The sequence below is a fragment of the Diabrotica virgifera genome, chromosome 10, assembly GCF_917563875.1.
Source record: "Diabrotica virgifera virgifera chromosome 10, PGI_DIABVI_V3a".
NCBI classification, from domain to species: domain Eukaryota; kingdom Metazoa; phylum Arthropoda; class Insecta; order Coleoptera; family Chrysomelidae; genus Diabrotica; species Diabrotica virgifera.
In genome coordinates, this window is record NC_065452.1 from 43,222,757 (window position 1) to 43,236,708 (window position 13,952).

At 37.2% G+C, this 13,952-nt stretch overlaps 1 protein-coding gene across 2 annotated transcripts in view; it reads right to left on the reverse strand.

The window, feature by feature from the left end:
- Positions 1 to 13,952, reverse strand: part of LOC126893425 (leishmanolysin-like peptidase) — a 502,521-nt gene that overhangs the window by 94,240 nt on the left and 394,329 nt on the right. For both annotated transcript variants that reach the window (XM_050663593.1, XM_050663592.1), the window contains exon 6: positions 2,924 to 3,127. In XM_050663593.1, the coding sequence (XP_050519550.1) occupies positions 2,924 to 3,127 (204 nt within the window). The remainder of the gene's footprint in view (positions 1 to 2,923; positions 3,128 to 13,952) is intronic.

The window sequence follows — 13,952 nt, forward strand, 5'->3', positions numbered from 1 at the left end:
GACTGAATGGTTAGCCTGATTAAGACATTTAAAACAGGAAGAAGACTCTTTACAAAACTGATATCTCTCCTTTGGCGATTTTTCCAAGAACAACGAACACTGGTTGAGATAATGGCTTTGTTTGCATAACGCGCAACATACTGAAGACGAATTTGTTACGAACGACGAGCTACTACGATTACGTCTTGAATCATTCACCTGGTGTTGAGAGTTGGCCCTTGGCTCCGTGTTATTTGGGACCCGCGACGACTTCTTTTCCTCATTTATACTACTGTCTAAATTATCATACGCGATGTATTGGGTTTCGATGAACGCTACTAATTTTTTAAATGACGGAATTTCATTAGACTTATTTTCCAACTCAAATAACTTAATGGAATCAATATCTAATTTCGACAAAAGCAAATTGAACATAATGAAATCCCAATGCTCAGTGGGAAGGCCTAAAGTTTTCAATGCGGCTAAATTTTCTAAAAAGGTGTCTACTAATTTAGCTAGGTTTTTCGAGTTAACCGCAGAGATTTTTTGAACGCCCATTATCGCATCCCAATGGGCGGTCGCACAACGACGAACATTTGTGTACCGTTTAACAATTAAATCGTAAGCCACTTGGTAATTATCGTTAGTTATGGGCAAATTGCGAATTAAGCTAAGTGGAGTCCCGTCTAAACAACCTTTCAAATATGTCAATTTGTCTACGTTTCCTGGGGCTGCATTGTTATGCACTATCGAATTATAAAGGTCTATAAAGGATGCAAAATTAATAGAATTTCCTTGAAAACGCGAAAGATCAATACGAGGCAAGCGAATGTGGGATGGATGAGCTCCATCGGAAGTACAAGACGCTGGACCTGGACTTTCAGATGGTGACCCGAAGAAATCCGCGTCAAAAACTTTTATTTTGTAGAATAAGTCCAAGAATAATTCTCGGACTTTTTCTTCGTCCCCCGTATCTGAATCCGGTACCGACAAAACATTATTAATAATGCTTGTATGCTGCTTTAAAAATTCCTCCTTAATCACGTCTAACTCGCTACACCTTATTTTAAACAACGATCGTAATCTCTGATCAGAAACAGATCTACTACCTAGATCATAAATCGACTGAATGTCATTAAGCGCTGTATGCCGAAGAAATTTTAATTTTCTCGATTTATCCATTCCAACTTTTTATATAAAAATTTAAAACAGAAATGAAATGATCAAAATAAAATAATATTAACTGTACTATAAATGCGACGATAAAAAAATGCAATAATAAAGTAATAATAAAATACTAACGCGAAAGGCGATTATAGACCTAAACTGCCTAAAATCAAAAAATTAAAAGTATAACAAAAAAAAAATATTTCTCTACGCCCTTGGGGACGCGCCGCTCGGAAAAATACAAATTCTTTGGTTTCTTCAAACGGAGAAACGATAATTAAATCTTTAGACCCATTCAAGGAACCGAAGCTCAAACTATTTAGTACCTACTTTGGATATTAAATCACCCGATGCGAACCCCAAATCCGTCACGGTTAAACAGATAAGCTTGGCTTCGACACAACGCAAAATTAACGATAAAATTTTCCTAATACATATCCCGATATCAAACAAAACAAATATAATTATTAATTAATATATCAATTCTATATTATAAACCTATTGTAATATGTAATAATAAACGAATATATGTATTATAATTGCGACGAATCAATCAAACCACCATTTAAAATTTTAAAAATAGTGTATCAAATAATATTAACAAACCGTTCATATCCGGCTCGAAGGACCAAAATGTAGGTTATTAGCAGGTATTGAACGAAACGAGTACTAAAATCGAAACAAACAATAAAAAATACAAATTACAAAACCTGCCATTTACTATGGGTCTTCGAATAGCTTCTATTGGTAGAGATTAATGGAAATTCTCATAGGTGCAATAAACATATTACTAATACACACATGTTCAAATCAACTGGTGGTTGAATAACTCAAAACGATAACAGGATAAATAATATAGGTAACAACAAAATATAAGGTAAAAATACTAGGTATGTACTTACGATCGGGACATCATCTACGAAGTCACTATTTTACGTCTTTACGCGTGGGCCGTCTCAATGTTTCTCATCTTCTTAGGCCATCGGGGGTAAAATCTCGCATCTCAAGTGGTAAGCGTTCGACCCATTTCACATTCCTTAACTCCGATATCGATAATAGGAACCCATGGATAGCAAGGAACACGGGCGCCGAGAAGGGTAAAAATGGGATATGATTTCGAACTATTTACGCAACCAAATTAATTCTATGGGATTTCCAACATCCAACATAAGCGAATGAATCAAAAAACAAAATGTTAAGAAAACATGAGGCTAAAGTTGGGTTGTAATTTCAGTATTTTATTAATGCTAGAATTTTCCACAGGGTGTGGTGAACTTTAAGAAAAAACACAGTTTGATTGGTACACCAAGTATACAATGACACTTTGGCTATCTAGCAACAATATTATTACAGCGACATTGGTAAAGAATAAGGCTAGAACATATTAAAAAAAATCACTTAAATCGAACTACAGGTTTAGGAAATTCGAGGCATTAAAAATAGCCAATTTTTAAGACGGTGCGTTAATTTCATAGAGTAGTGTATAAGGCAATTTTTATAAAGCTTTTTTCAACTTTGAGCGCTAATTGTGCAATAACAATTGATTGAAATTAAACTAATATATGAGTTTAATTTATTCGCTTATTCAATTTACTTTCATTATGATTTTACAAAAATTCGCTAATTGGTACATTAAATCGATGTTTTTTAGCAACAGTCTGGGCTATTACTTTATCCTTCTTCTCATGCTTATAATCCGATCTTTATTGATAATATTTTCTTCTAACTTTGGCTCAAAATCGTTGATCTTTTGTCAAAATAATCAAGTACTACTTACTTTTCATTGAGTGGTGGTTTCCCCGTCTCGTTGCTCCTAGGAGTAAGCGGATTCCCATCAGCATCCCTGTAAAACGCGTAGAGACTAATCGAAAAACCGAGTGCGTGGAGAATTTCGTGCTTGACTGTTGCTAACAAGATTTCGATGTCTTGTCGCCTTGTGCTGATGCTGTTGGGACATAAATTAGCGTGGCCTGCGATTGGGCTGAAACAAATAATACTTTTTAAAACATTGTATTTAATAGTAGCCCAGGAAACGAAGCCGAATAACCACTTCAACTTAAATATTTTGGGGGAAGTCAATAGAAAAAGCGTATCATCTCATAAATATCGAAATTTAAGCAAAAGTAGTGACTTTTTTCGTTTATTTCAATATTGTGAAAAAACTACGCATTGTAGATGAAAACGTTCAACAGACGACTTTCTTGAAAATACTTGCTCTTTAAAATACGATTTTCAAATTAAAAAAATGTTTATAAATAAAAAAGTTATTGCAAATTAAACCCGAAAGTAAGTAGTGATGAGCGAGACTAGGTAAGGAGTGAAGACCAGGTATTCAAGACCAAGACCAAGACCAAGACCGAACCTTGCAAGACTACGCAAGACCAATACCAACGTGCAAGGCTCTTACACTTTTTTGCGAAATTGGTTTTTTATTATTTAACTTTATTTTTTTAGTTCAATAATACAGAGTCGGTATTTTCTTATCGATGGTATGCGCCTTTAATAAGAGCAACAAAGAGACATGCATTTATTATACATTTAAAACGGGTTAGAAGATATTGGGCGGTCGAAGTAGGGAGGGTCACCAAAAAATTTCGCGTTGTAGGTATGGCTTTGTCAGACAGTGTTGCCAAAGTTGGAAATTATCAAAAGAAAATATTAAAAAAGAAAAAATAATATATTTAACTTTTTGTAAACAGATATAATAAACAAATGATTTAAAAGAAAAAAACTTAAGTAAAAAAAAAATTTTCGCCAATTTTAAAAAATGTGAAAACGTTGAATTATATTTCAACGTTTATTTTTTTATTAGTTTTTTCTTTTAAATAATTTGGTTAGTACCTACACTATATGTTAAAATAAATTAATATAATATGTTTTCTACTTTAATTATGCAAGTTTTTCTGTCCCAGAGACTTTGTAAACACAACTTTTCCGTCATAAGATCAGACAGAAGGACAAATGAGATGTAAGAGTGAAAGCTCTTAACCCAAGGATGATATTAAAGTGAGAAACTTGATCGCACTTCCGGTTTGAGCGTTAAAATTGGAAGTACTATTTTAAAGTCGCCGAAATAGTACAAGCGACATATTATTCGACGCGCCGTAGCAAGATGCTTCCGGTATTATTCAAGTCGGTCCGTCCGACAAAAAAATAGAATGACAAATGATGTGTCGAATGAGAGCTTATAATCCAAAGATGGCATTAGAAGTAAGAAATTTGACCTCGGACTTCCGTTTACAGAGTTACAACCGGGAGTACTGTTTTAATGACGCCGAATTAATACAAGCAATGTATTATTTAACACGCTTTAGCAAGAAGAAAACAAATGTATTGTACTATTTCGGTGATTTTAAAACAGTACTTCCGGTTGCAACTGATACCATCTTTGGGTTATAAGATCTAATTTGATACCTTGTCTTCGTATTGCTAAAGCGCATCGAATAATATGTCGCTTGTACTATTTCGGCGGCTTTAAAACACTACTTCCAGTTTCAACTCTGCAACCTGAAGTGTGTGAAGTCCAATTTCTCAGCTTTAATACCATCCTTAATTCGACACCTCATACTTACTACGTGGCGTTACAACCCTTCGTGGGTTTTAGCCCACTCGACAGCATGCCTTCACTCTTCTCTGTCTTAGACAATCTCTGTCCAGTTCTCCACGCCCGTAGCTTTCAGGTCTCCTGCTATATTATTATCCCTCTACCGGAGTTGAGTGTTTTAATAACGTAGGAGTTATATTCGATAGACAGCCGGACGGACAGACTTGCACAAAGCCGGAAAAATATAATGGTTTTCGTCTTGCTAAAGAGCGTCCAATAATAAGTCGTTTATAATATTTATTGGGCGACTTTAAAATAGTACTTCAAGTTTGAACTCTAAAACTGGAAGTGCAAGGTCAAATTTCTCACCTTAATAAGATCGTTGGGTAATGAGCTTTCATTCGACAGCTCATTTGTCCTGTCTTATCTAATGACGGAAAAGTTGTGTTTACAAAGTCTCTGAGAGAGACAGACATGCGTAATTATCCATTAAAGTAGAAAAAAAATAATACAGTGATGAGCGCGCTAATAACCGGCAAAATAACGCAAAATATGGAAGACTTAATACGTTGTGCAATAAAAAGAGATGAAACTAGTAGATGTGTAAAATTATTGATAGAGACCTATAAGTACCATTACATCAGGTACATAGTTTCCCTCCTTTAGACGTCTGTGACAGAAAACATTTAGAATTTTATAAAATTCTCCTGTCACGGTTAGATTTGTTATACTTCTCAGATATTTCTAAAGGTGCGAAACTATGTAATGTTATGTAAATTTATAGGTTCCTGTCGATAATTTTACATCTCTATTAGTTTCATCTCTTTTTATTTCACAACGTATTATGCTTTCCATCTTTTGCGTTATTTTGCCGGTTCTTAATAGCGCACCCATTACTGTACCTATATTATTTTTTGTGAACAAATAAGTACAGTACATCTACTAAACAAATTATTTAAAAGAAAAATATAAGTAAAAAATAAACGTTGAATTATAATTCAACGTTTTCACATTTTTTTTAAATGGGTGAAAACAATATTTTGTTATTTTTAAATAATTTGTTTATTACATCTGTTTACAAAAAGTTAACTATATTATTTTTTCTACTTTAATATTTTCTTTTGATAATTTCCAAATTCGGCAACGCTGTCTGGCAAAGCCATACCTACAACGCGAAATTTTTTGGTGACCCTTCCTACTTCGGCCGCCCAATATCTTCTAACCCGTTTTAAATGTATAATAAATGCATGTCTCTTTATTACTCTTATTAAAGGCGCATACCATCGATAAGAAAATACCGACTCTGTATAGGAGTATACCGACATTGTAATAAACCTTAAGCAATATCGATTTTTTAAAATACATAATATTTTAATTATATTTTTAAGTCGTTTTGATTAAGTCAAACGGTTTGCATTTTCGCAACCTTCAAAGTGTCCAGAAGGCAAGTTTTCAAAAGGCGACAGTTCAAGGACAATTGAAATTACTTGTAAGACAAAAAAATGTAATTATAGATAGGGTAATCCATTAAAAAAAATGCCATTAAAAACGGTTTTTATGTACCAGTAATTTTCGCTTTTTGTCTAATAAAAATACTAACACGTATTTCAATTCTTTTCGCATAATCGAGGAAAAATGTAGGTCGTTAAATTTAAAATGAATACCAAAACATATCATAATAGATTTTGAAAAGGGATTCACAATGCTGTGAAAGCATTGTGGCCTGAATAAAAAATAACTGGTTGTCGCTTGTAATATTTATGTCAAGCTTGGTATCGCAAAATCCAAAGCTTAGGTTCAGTTTCTGAATATATTGACAAAAATTCCGATACTGGGAAATTTTTAAAATTATTTTTTGGATTAATTTTTTACAATCAAAGAAAGTTGGAAGTTAAATTATGTGTGAAAATCCCGGATGACAAACGCGTAAAGAATTTTACCGATTTCATAGTTGAAAACTATTTGGAAGAATCTAGGTTTTCCCCAGAAAGGGCCAGTACTATAAATAGTATGTGCCGCATTTGAAATGCATGCGAATCATTTCAGTGTGTTTTAAATTCTAGTTTTTACTACCCACATCCGAATATTTTCAACTTTTTAAATGTCATAATGGGTATTCAATCCAAAAATATCTGAAAATAAAAAGTTCCAATAACTCGTGCTACGAGAGCAATGTAGTTTAATTAAAATTAAAGAACTGCAAGATAACAAATTACAGAATTAAGCGTCTATAACTCCCCATTAGGTTTAGTATTATGTTATAGTATTAGGTCTATAAATAGATATGGTGAATATATCATATGCTATTGAATGTATAAAAAGTAGATTTTGTCTCAATTCAACTTAAAATTTAAATTTGAAAATAAACCTTTATATTTGAAACATACTGTAACGTGACTATTGTAATTACTTATAATTACAATAAAACTAGCGGTTCGTATTTATTTACGACTTTATTATTTATTTATACAAGTTTACTTTACAAACTTTAGCTTAAGACCAAACTGTATTTACAAATATGCTCGTATTTATACCCAGTTGTTATTCTGGAACAATCGACGCCCATCTCTAGCTATCAGCGTGTTCCGCCTACGGATCGTACGTTCGAGAAGTCCCTCCTCCTTTCCGCCGAGGCCTAGATCATTCGATGACGTCATTCTCGAGGTGTTTACTGTTATACGGCGGTCGTCCAAGATTTCTCTTTTGTTACACTGCTCCCCTCTTAAGATCTGAGCGTCCCGATCAGCAACTCTAGATGAAGGCCCAGGATGGCGGAATCTACACGACTCTCCAGCTCTGCATACACCCTTCAAGAAGAAATAGCAGTCTACTGTCTTTGAAGGGTATGACATCTTCGGGTTCATGCAACACACAGTAATTCGTACGCCAGTTTCTCTGAAGATCACTTCAAGCATGCTTCTCACAATCTTCCAATCCAGACTTTCTACTGCATGGCCTATTTTTGGTATAGCCAAATCTTTGATGTCATAATTACACACGATTTTCTTCAAATTAGTTAGAGCACGCCATATGTTCTCGTAGCTTGGCGTGTCCGTATAAGACTTCCTGGTCACTATATACAGCAAAGATCGAGGACCATCTTCCAATCGCAATACTCTTCCAATTTTAGGTTGTTGATTCCTTAACTCGTCCAGGCGGCCGAACTTTCTATTGAATACGGACGAGATTCCTTTAGTCATCTCGAGGTCTTGGGCAACACAGTGGGCTAGAGAGACGTTTTCTGGAACACCAAACAGATCTTGCTGAACTTCTGTGGTCACGCCGAATCTAGCACTATTTCTTTCTGCGTAATTTGACATAAATTCCTTAAAACTTGGCTGTGGTGCATCTTTCATCTCCTGTTGGAGGACTCGGGCTTCCTCTGTTTCATTTGAGCCAGCATATGGTGCAAGACGATTTATGTGAATAACTTTTGGTTTACCGTTTGGTAACTTCTTAATTCTGTATATTACGTCATTTATTTTCTTCTTAACTTCATACGGACCTTCCCATTGTCTTTGCAGTTTAGGACACATGCCTCGACGACGTTGTGGATTATAAAGCCAGACAAGATCACCTACTTCGAAGCTTCCATTCTTGCAGCGAGAATCATATTGATCTTTCATTCTGTCACTGGCTATCTGGATGTGTTGTCGGGCAAGTTCATGAATGTTGTTCATTCGTAACTTCAGGCGGTCTACGTATTCTTCGCCTGCAACATATTCCTCGGAAGGTCTGCAGCCAAACTCTAGGTCGCAGGACAACCGAACTTCACGACCCAACATCAGGCAGGTTGGTGTTTGACCTGTAGTTTCATTCACGGCCGAGCGGTAGGCCATCAGGAATAAATGAATGTGTTGGTCCCAATCTCGCTGATGTTCAGATACAACTTTGGACAAGTGTTTACCCATCGTTCGGTTCATCCTCTCGACCATTCCATCTGATTGAGGATGCAGGGGTTTTGTTCTGGTCTTATTGGCACCAATCAATTTACAAACGTTTTGGAAAAGAGCTGACTCAAAGTTTCGCCCTTGGTCGGAGTGGATCTCCAAGGGAACACCAAATCGGCTGAAGAATTCTTTAACAAGTACCTCTGCAACGGTAGCAGCTTCTTGATTCGGTAATGCATAGGCCTCGGTCCATTTCGTAAAATAGTCCATGGCTACCAGAATGTATTTATTTCCAGCATCGGTTTCTGGAAATGGACCTGCAATGTCGATTGCTACTCTTTCCATAGGACTTCCAACATTGTACTGTCTCATGGGTGCTCTCTTTTTACCAACTGGACCATTACCGGATGCACACAGTTCACATTTCCGGCACCATCTTCTTACATCATCTTTACAGTTCACCCAATAGAACCGTTCTCGAACCTTTTGCAGAGTCTTCGTAATACCAAAGTGTCCACCTGATGTACCGTCATGCAACTGACGCAATACTTCTGACACTTTACTTTTAGGTACAATCAACTGCAGCTTAGATTCTGTACCATCATCGTTCTCAAAGGTTCTGTACAGAAGATCATCTTTTAGTACCAGGCAATTCCATTGGCTCCAGTAGGCCTTGACTTCTGGACTACATGCACTAATGTTCTGCCAACTAGGTCTTTCACCTTGCTGCATCCAATCCAATACTCTTTTTATACATGGATCATCTTCTTGGGCGTTTTGTAACTGTTGGGGCTGCTATTGCTCATTAACTACGGTGGTTCGTCTCACGGGGCAAAATCGTTCCTCTAATTTGGCACAGTGATTACAATTTGCACTGCATGGTCGTCTCGAAAGGGTATCAGCATTTGAATGAACTCTTCCGGCCCTGTGTTCTATCTCATAATCATATTCTTGCAGTCGTTCTAACCATCTTGCCATCTGGCCCTCTGGATTACGGAATTGTATGAGCCATTTTAGAGCAGCGTGATCTGTTCGAAGAAGGAACTTTCTGCCGTACAAGTATTTATGGAAATGTTCGCAAGCCTTCACTACACCCAGCAGTTCTCTTCTGGTAACGCAATAGTTTCTTTCTGGTTTCGACAGGACTTTGCTGAAATAAGCGATGACTTTTTCCTGTCCATCCTGGATTTGTGAGAGAACAGCTCCTATGGCACTGTTGCTAGCATCGGTATCCAAAACAAATTTTCCTGCCTGTCCCGGGTAGCTTAATATCGGTGCACTGATCAGAGCCCTTTGTAGTTGTTCGAAAGCTTTTTGACACTCCTCACTCCATGTATATTTTTTGCCCTCCTCCGTCAACTTTGTTAGGGGCTTGGAGATATTGGCAAATCCTTTGACAAATCGTCGGTAATATGTACATAGGCCAAGGAAACTTCTAATTTCATGTTTATCTTTTGGTACTGGCCAATCTTTAATTGCTTCAATCTTTTCAGGATCAGCTGTTACACCATTACTCGATACAATATGTCCCAAATACTTAACTTCTCGTCGAAACATGTGACATTTCTTCGGACTTAACTTCAAGTTCGCTGCCCTCAATCGTTGAAAGACTTCTATTAGATTCTTGGCATGTTCATCAAAGGACCTTCCAACCACAATTACATCATTCAAGTAAACCAGGCATGTTTTCCATGTTAGACCTCTTAAAACTGCCTCCATTAATCTTTCAAATGTGGCAGGGGCATTACATAAACCAAACGGCATAGCCGTAAACTGCCAAAGCCCTGATCCTATCGAAAATGCGGTTTTCTCCCGATCGGCTGGCTCCATGTCTACTTGCCAATATCCACTTTTTAAATCGAGTGTGGAAAACCAACGAGAACCGGAGAGAGTATCCAATGTATCGTCTATTCTGGGCAAAGGATAACTATCTTTTTTTGTTACCGCATTGAGCTGGCGGTAGTCGATACAAAAACGCGTTGAACCATCTTTCTTCTTTACCAGAACTACTGGTGATGTCCATGGACTATTCGATGGTTCAATTACCCCTTGTTTGTCCATATCCTTGATAATCTCTTCGGCTTCATCTCTTTTCGCAAATGGAAGTCGTCTAGGCCGTTGTCTGATTGGCTGAGCGTCTCCGGTATTTATTTTATGCGTTACTATGCTTGTTTTTCCCTTATCCTTCGTGTCAATAGCAAAAACATCTTGATACTCTATCAGCATAGATGTCACTTTTTCCGTTCGTTCATGATCAAGATCTTGGCATCTTTCAATGATCATCTCAACAAGCTCCTTTGGATACTTCGCCTTCGATGATTTCTCATTGGTATTCACAGAGCAAATTGAAGCCACGGGAACACACTGCCCGATCAAAGCTCCTCTACTTAACTTGATAGCAGTTTCCCTTAAATTCATAACTCTTACAGGGATCACATCTCGAACTTTTACCAAAGTTTTCGCCGTTAGGAACTCGACATTATCCACATCTTCGACCATCCTTAAACTTCCCTCTCGGCAGTGTCCATCAAGCATGGTCATCAGAATTTTCTCACTATTACCGGGTATGGTTACGTCGCATGTAGTAAGTAAGCGGATGACATCTTCTTTGTCGTCGTGAAAGGGCAACTCTTCACCATTGATCTTGAGAACTCCATTTTGAACATCCAATATTGCCCCCACTTTCCTTAGTACGTCCATCCCCAATATGAATTCGTCGGAGATCTCGGCAATTAATACTTGATGTTCAACTGTGGTCTGGCCAATGGATACTGACATATTAGCCTCGCCATATGTATTAATTAGCTCACCAGTCGCTGTTCTAAGCTTTACTGTTGCAGGTGATAATTTATTATGGTCTCGTACTACATCTGGACGTGCGATAGTTCTCGTTGCACCTGTATCCACCAAAAATGATCTACATCTATTACTGATACGACCTTCGATGTATAAGTTGTGGATTCCACCGGAGGACGTGAGGTTGACAGTTACTATGGGGGCTCTAGTTCTCGAGGTCGGCAGTTGCCCCTTGGTGTCGACCCGCTCTAGTTTTCTGACGGCTGTACGATCTTCTTACAATTACGACGAATGTGGCTTACGTCTCCACAATTCCAACATCTAGGCTCGCGTCTCTTTGGCATCTGATTACTTAATACTCTCCGTATCATTTCCTCCAGACGTTCATCGTTGTATTCGTCACTTTCTTCAATGGTTCTTACTCTATGGCCTCGTGAAGTTTGACTAGCCGTTTCGTGTTCCAATGCAATAGCAAGTGCTTCATCTAAAACTTTCGGCCTTGCTAGTCGTAAAGCTTTCTGTAGTTCATTATCTTTCAGCCCATTGACGAGAGTATCTACTGCAATTTCTTCTAAAACGCTGTCTGGCACCTCTGGATAAGCCAACCGCACCACACGAGCCACATCTGCTTCAAATTCTTGCAGATTCTCACTTGCTCGTTGACTTCTACTTCGCAGTTGTGCTTTGTATACTTATTGTAGATGGGCATCTCCATAGCGTTTTTCTAGACGAGTGAACAAGGTCTGGTAACAATTTTCTTGACCCTTAGGAATTGATCTTAATATATCTGCAGCATCACCTCGCAAAGCAGCAGTCAAGGAAACAGCCTTTTCCTGTTCGGTCCAATGATTGGCGGTCGCAATAGCTTCAAATTGTCTAAGATATATGGACCAAGAGGACTTTCCATCGAATGGTGGTAATTTGAATCTCATATTATGCGACGTTTCGTCTCTCGGTAGTTCATCTTTCACTACAGGATCTAACGCTGCTGCATTAACTGATGGTTGTACTTTTGTATCGGTTATCATGCTCTCTAGTTGTTTGATCTTTTCTTCTACGGTCTCTACACTTTTCTGCATCTTATCGAATGTTCTAGAAACTTCTTCAAATTTCTCGTCATTCTGTCTACAAACGTCTTTAATTACTTGAGAAACACTTTCAAATTTCTCGTCGCTTTTTCTAGAAGTTTCATCGATCTTTTGAGAAACACTTTCAAATTTCTCGTTGTTCTGTCTACTAACTTCTTCAAGTTTCTCGTTGTTCTGTCTACTAACTTCTTCGAGTTTTTCGTTGTTCTTTCTAGAAGTTTCATCGATCTTTTGAGAAAGACTTAGACTTATCTTAGACGTTTCATCGATTTTTTGAGAAACACTTTCGAATTTCGATAAGATCGCTTGTTCTGCTGACTGGAAGTGGAACGTCTTTGGGTCATCTCCATTCTTCTTGAGGACCTCCTCGAGTCGTGCTTTCAGGACTTTCTTGGACCCACTGGCATCTTGCTCGTACTCTTCTAATTGTTCACGGAGCTGTTTTAGCAAAGTTCTTCTAGCAACATCTTTAGTCGGCACACACGTACTTTTCAAAATGTCTTTTAAAAGTCTTTCCGAATACCGAACAATTAACGCACTCCGGTTATTCCCAACGAATAAAGTTCAAAAGTCTTTTAAAGTCTCTCTGTAATTCACTTATTTATATCGCACTAAGTTTACCGAACACCGACACCAACTGTAACGTGACTATTGTAATTACTTATAATTACAATAAAACTAGCGGTTCGTATTTATTTACGACTTTATTATTTATTTATACAAGTTTACTTTACAAACTTTAGCTTAAGACCAAACTGTATTTACAAATATGCTCGTATTTATACCCAGTTGTTATTCTGGAACAATCGACGCCCATCTCTAGCTATCAGTGTGTTCCGCCTACGGATCGTACGTTCGAGAAGTCCCTCCTCCTTTCCGCCGAGGCCTAGATCATTCGATGACGTCATTCTCGAGGTGTTTACTGTTATACGGCGGTCGTCCAAGATTTCTCTTTTGTTACAATACTTTTTAATGAAATAATTAGGTGAATGCATAATGTTAAAATTGGTATCCGTTTGAAACTACATTCTGCATTCTTTTAAAATTTTAAAGCAAAAAATATAGTTTCATTCTTCACATTTTTATTTATTTCAATGTACATTTTATTCGAAATTGTTCGGTTCAAATTATTACTACCAAAAAAGCAAGACCAGCAAGACTCTTGCAGCAAGACCAAGACCAAGAACAAGACCGGCTAGTGCAAGACCAAGACCAAGACCAATACTGCCTTTTAGCTGCAAGACCAAGACCAAGACCAAGCTTGCAAGAACAAGACCAAGACCAAGACTAGCCTGGTCTTGGTCTTGTTCTTATTTTGCTCATCACTAAAAGTAAGCATGTTTTTCAGTTAATTATAATTATTAAAATAAACGATAAAAATATTTAAAACACATTTTAATGTGAATTTTTATATATAGTCTTTTTACTACAAAAGCAAGATTACGTAGTTCAAAATTTCTGACGTAAGAGCACTGTCAAAACATTAGA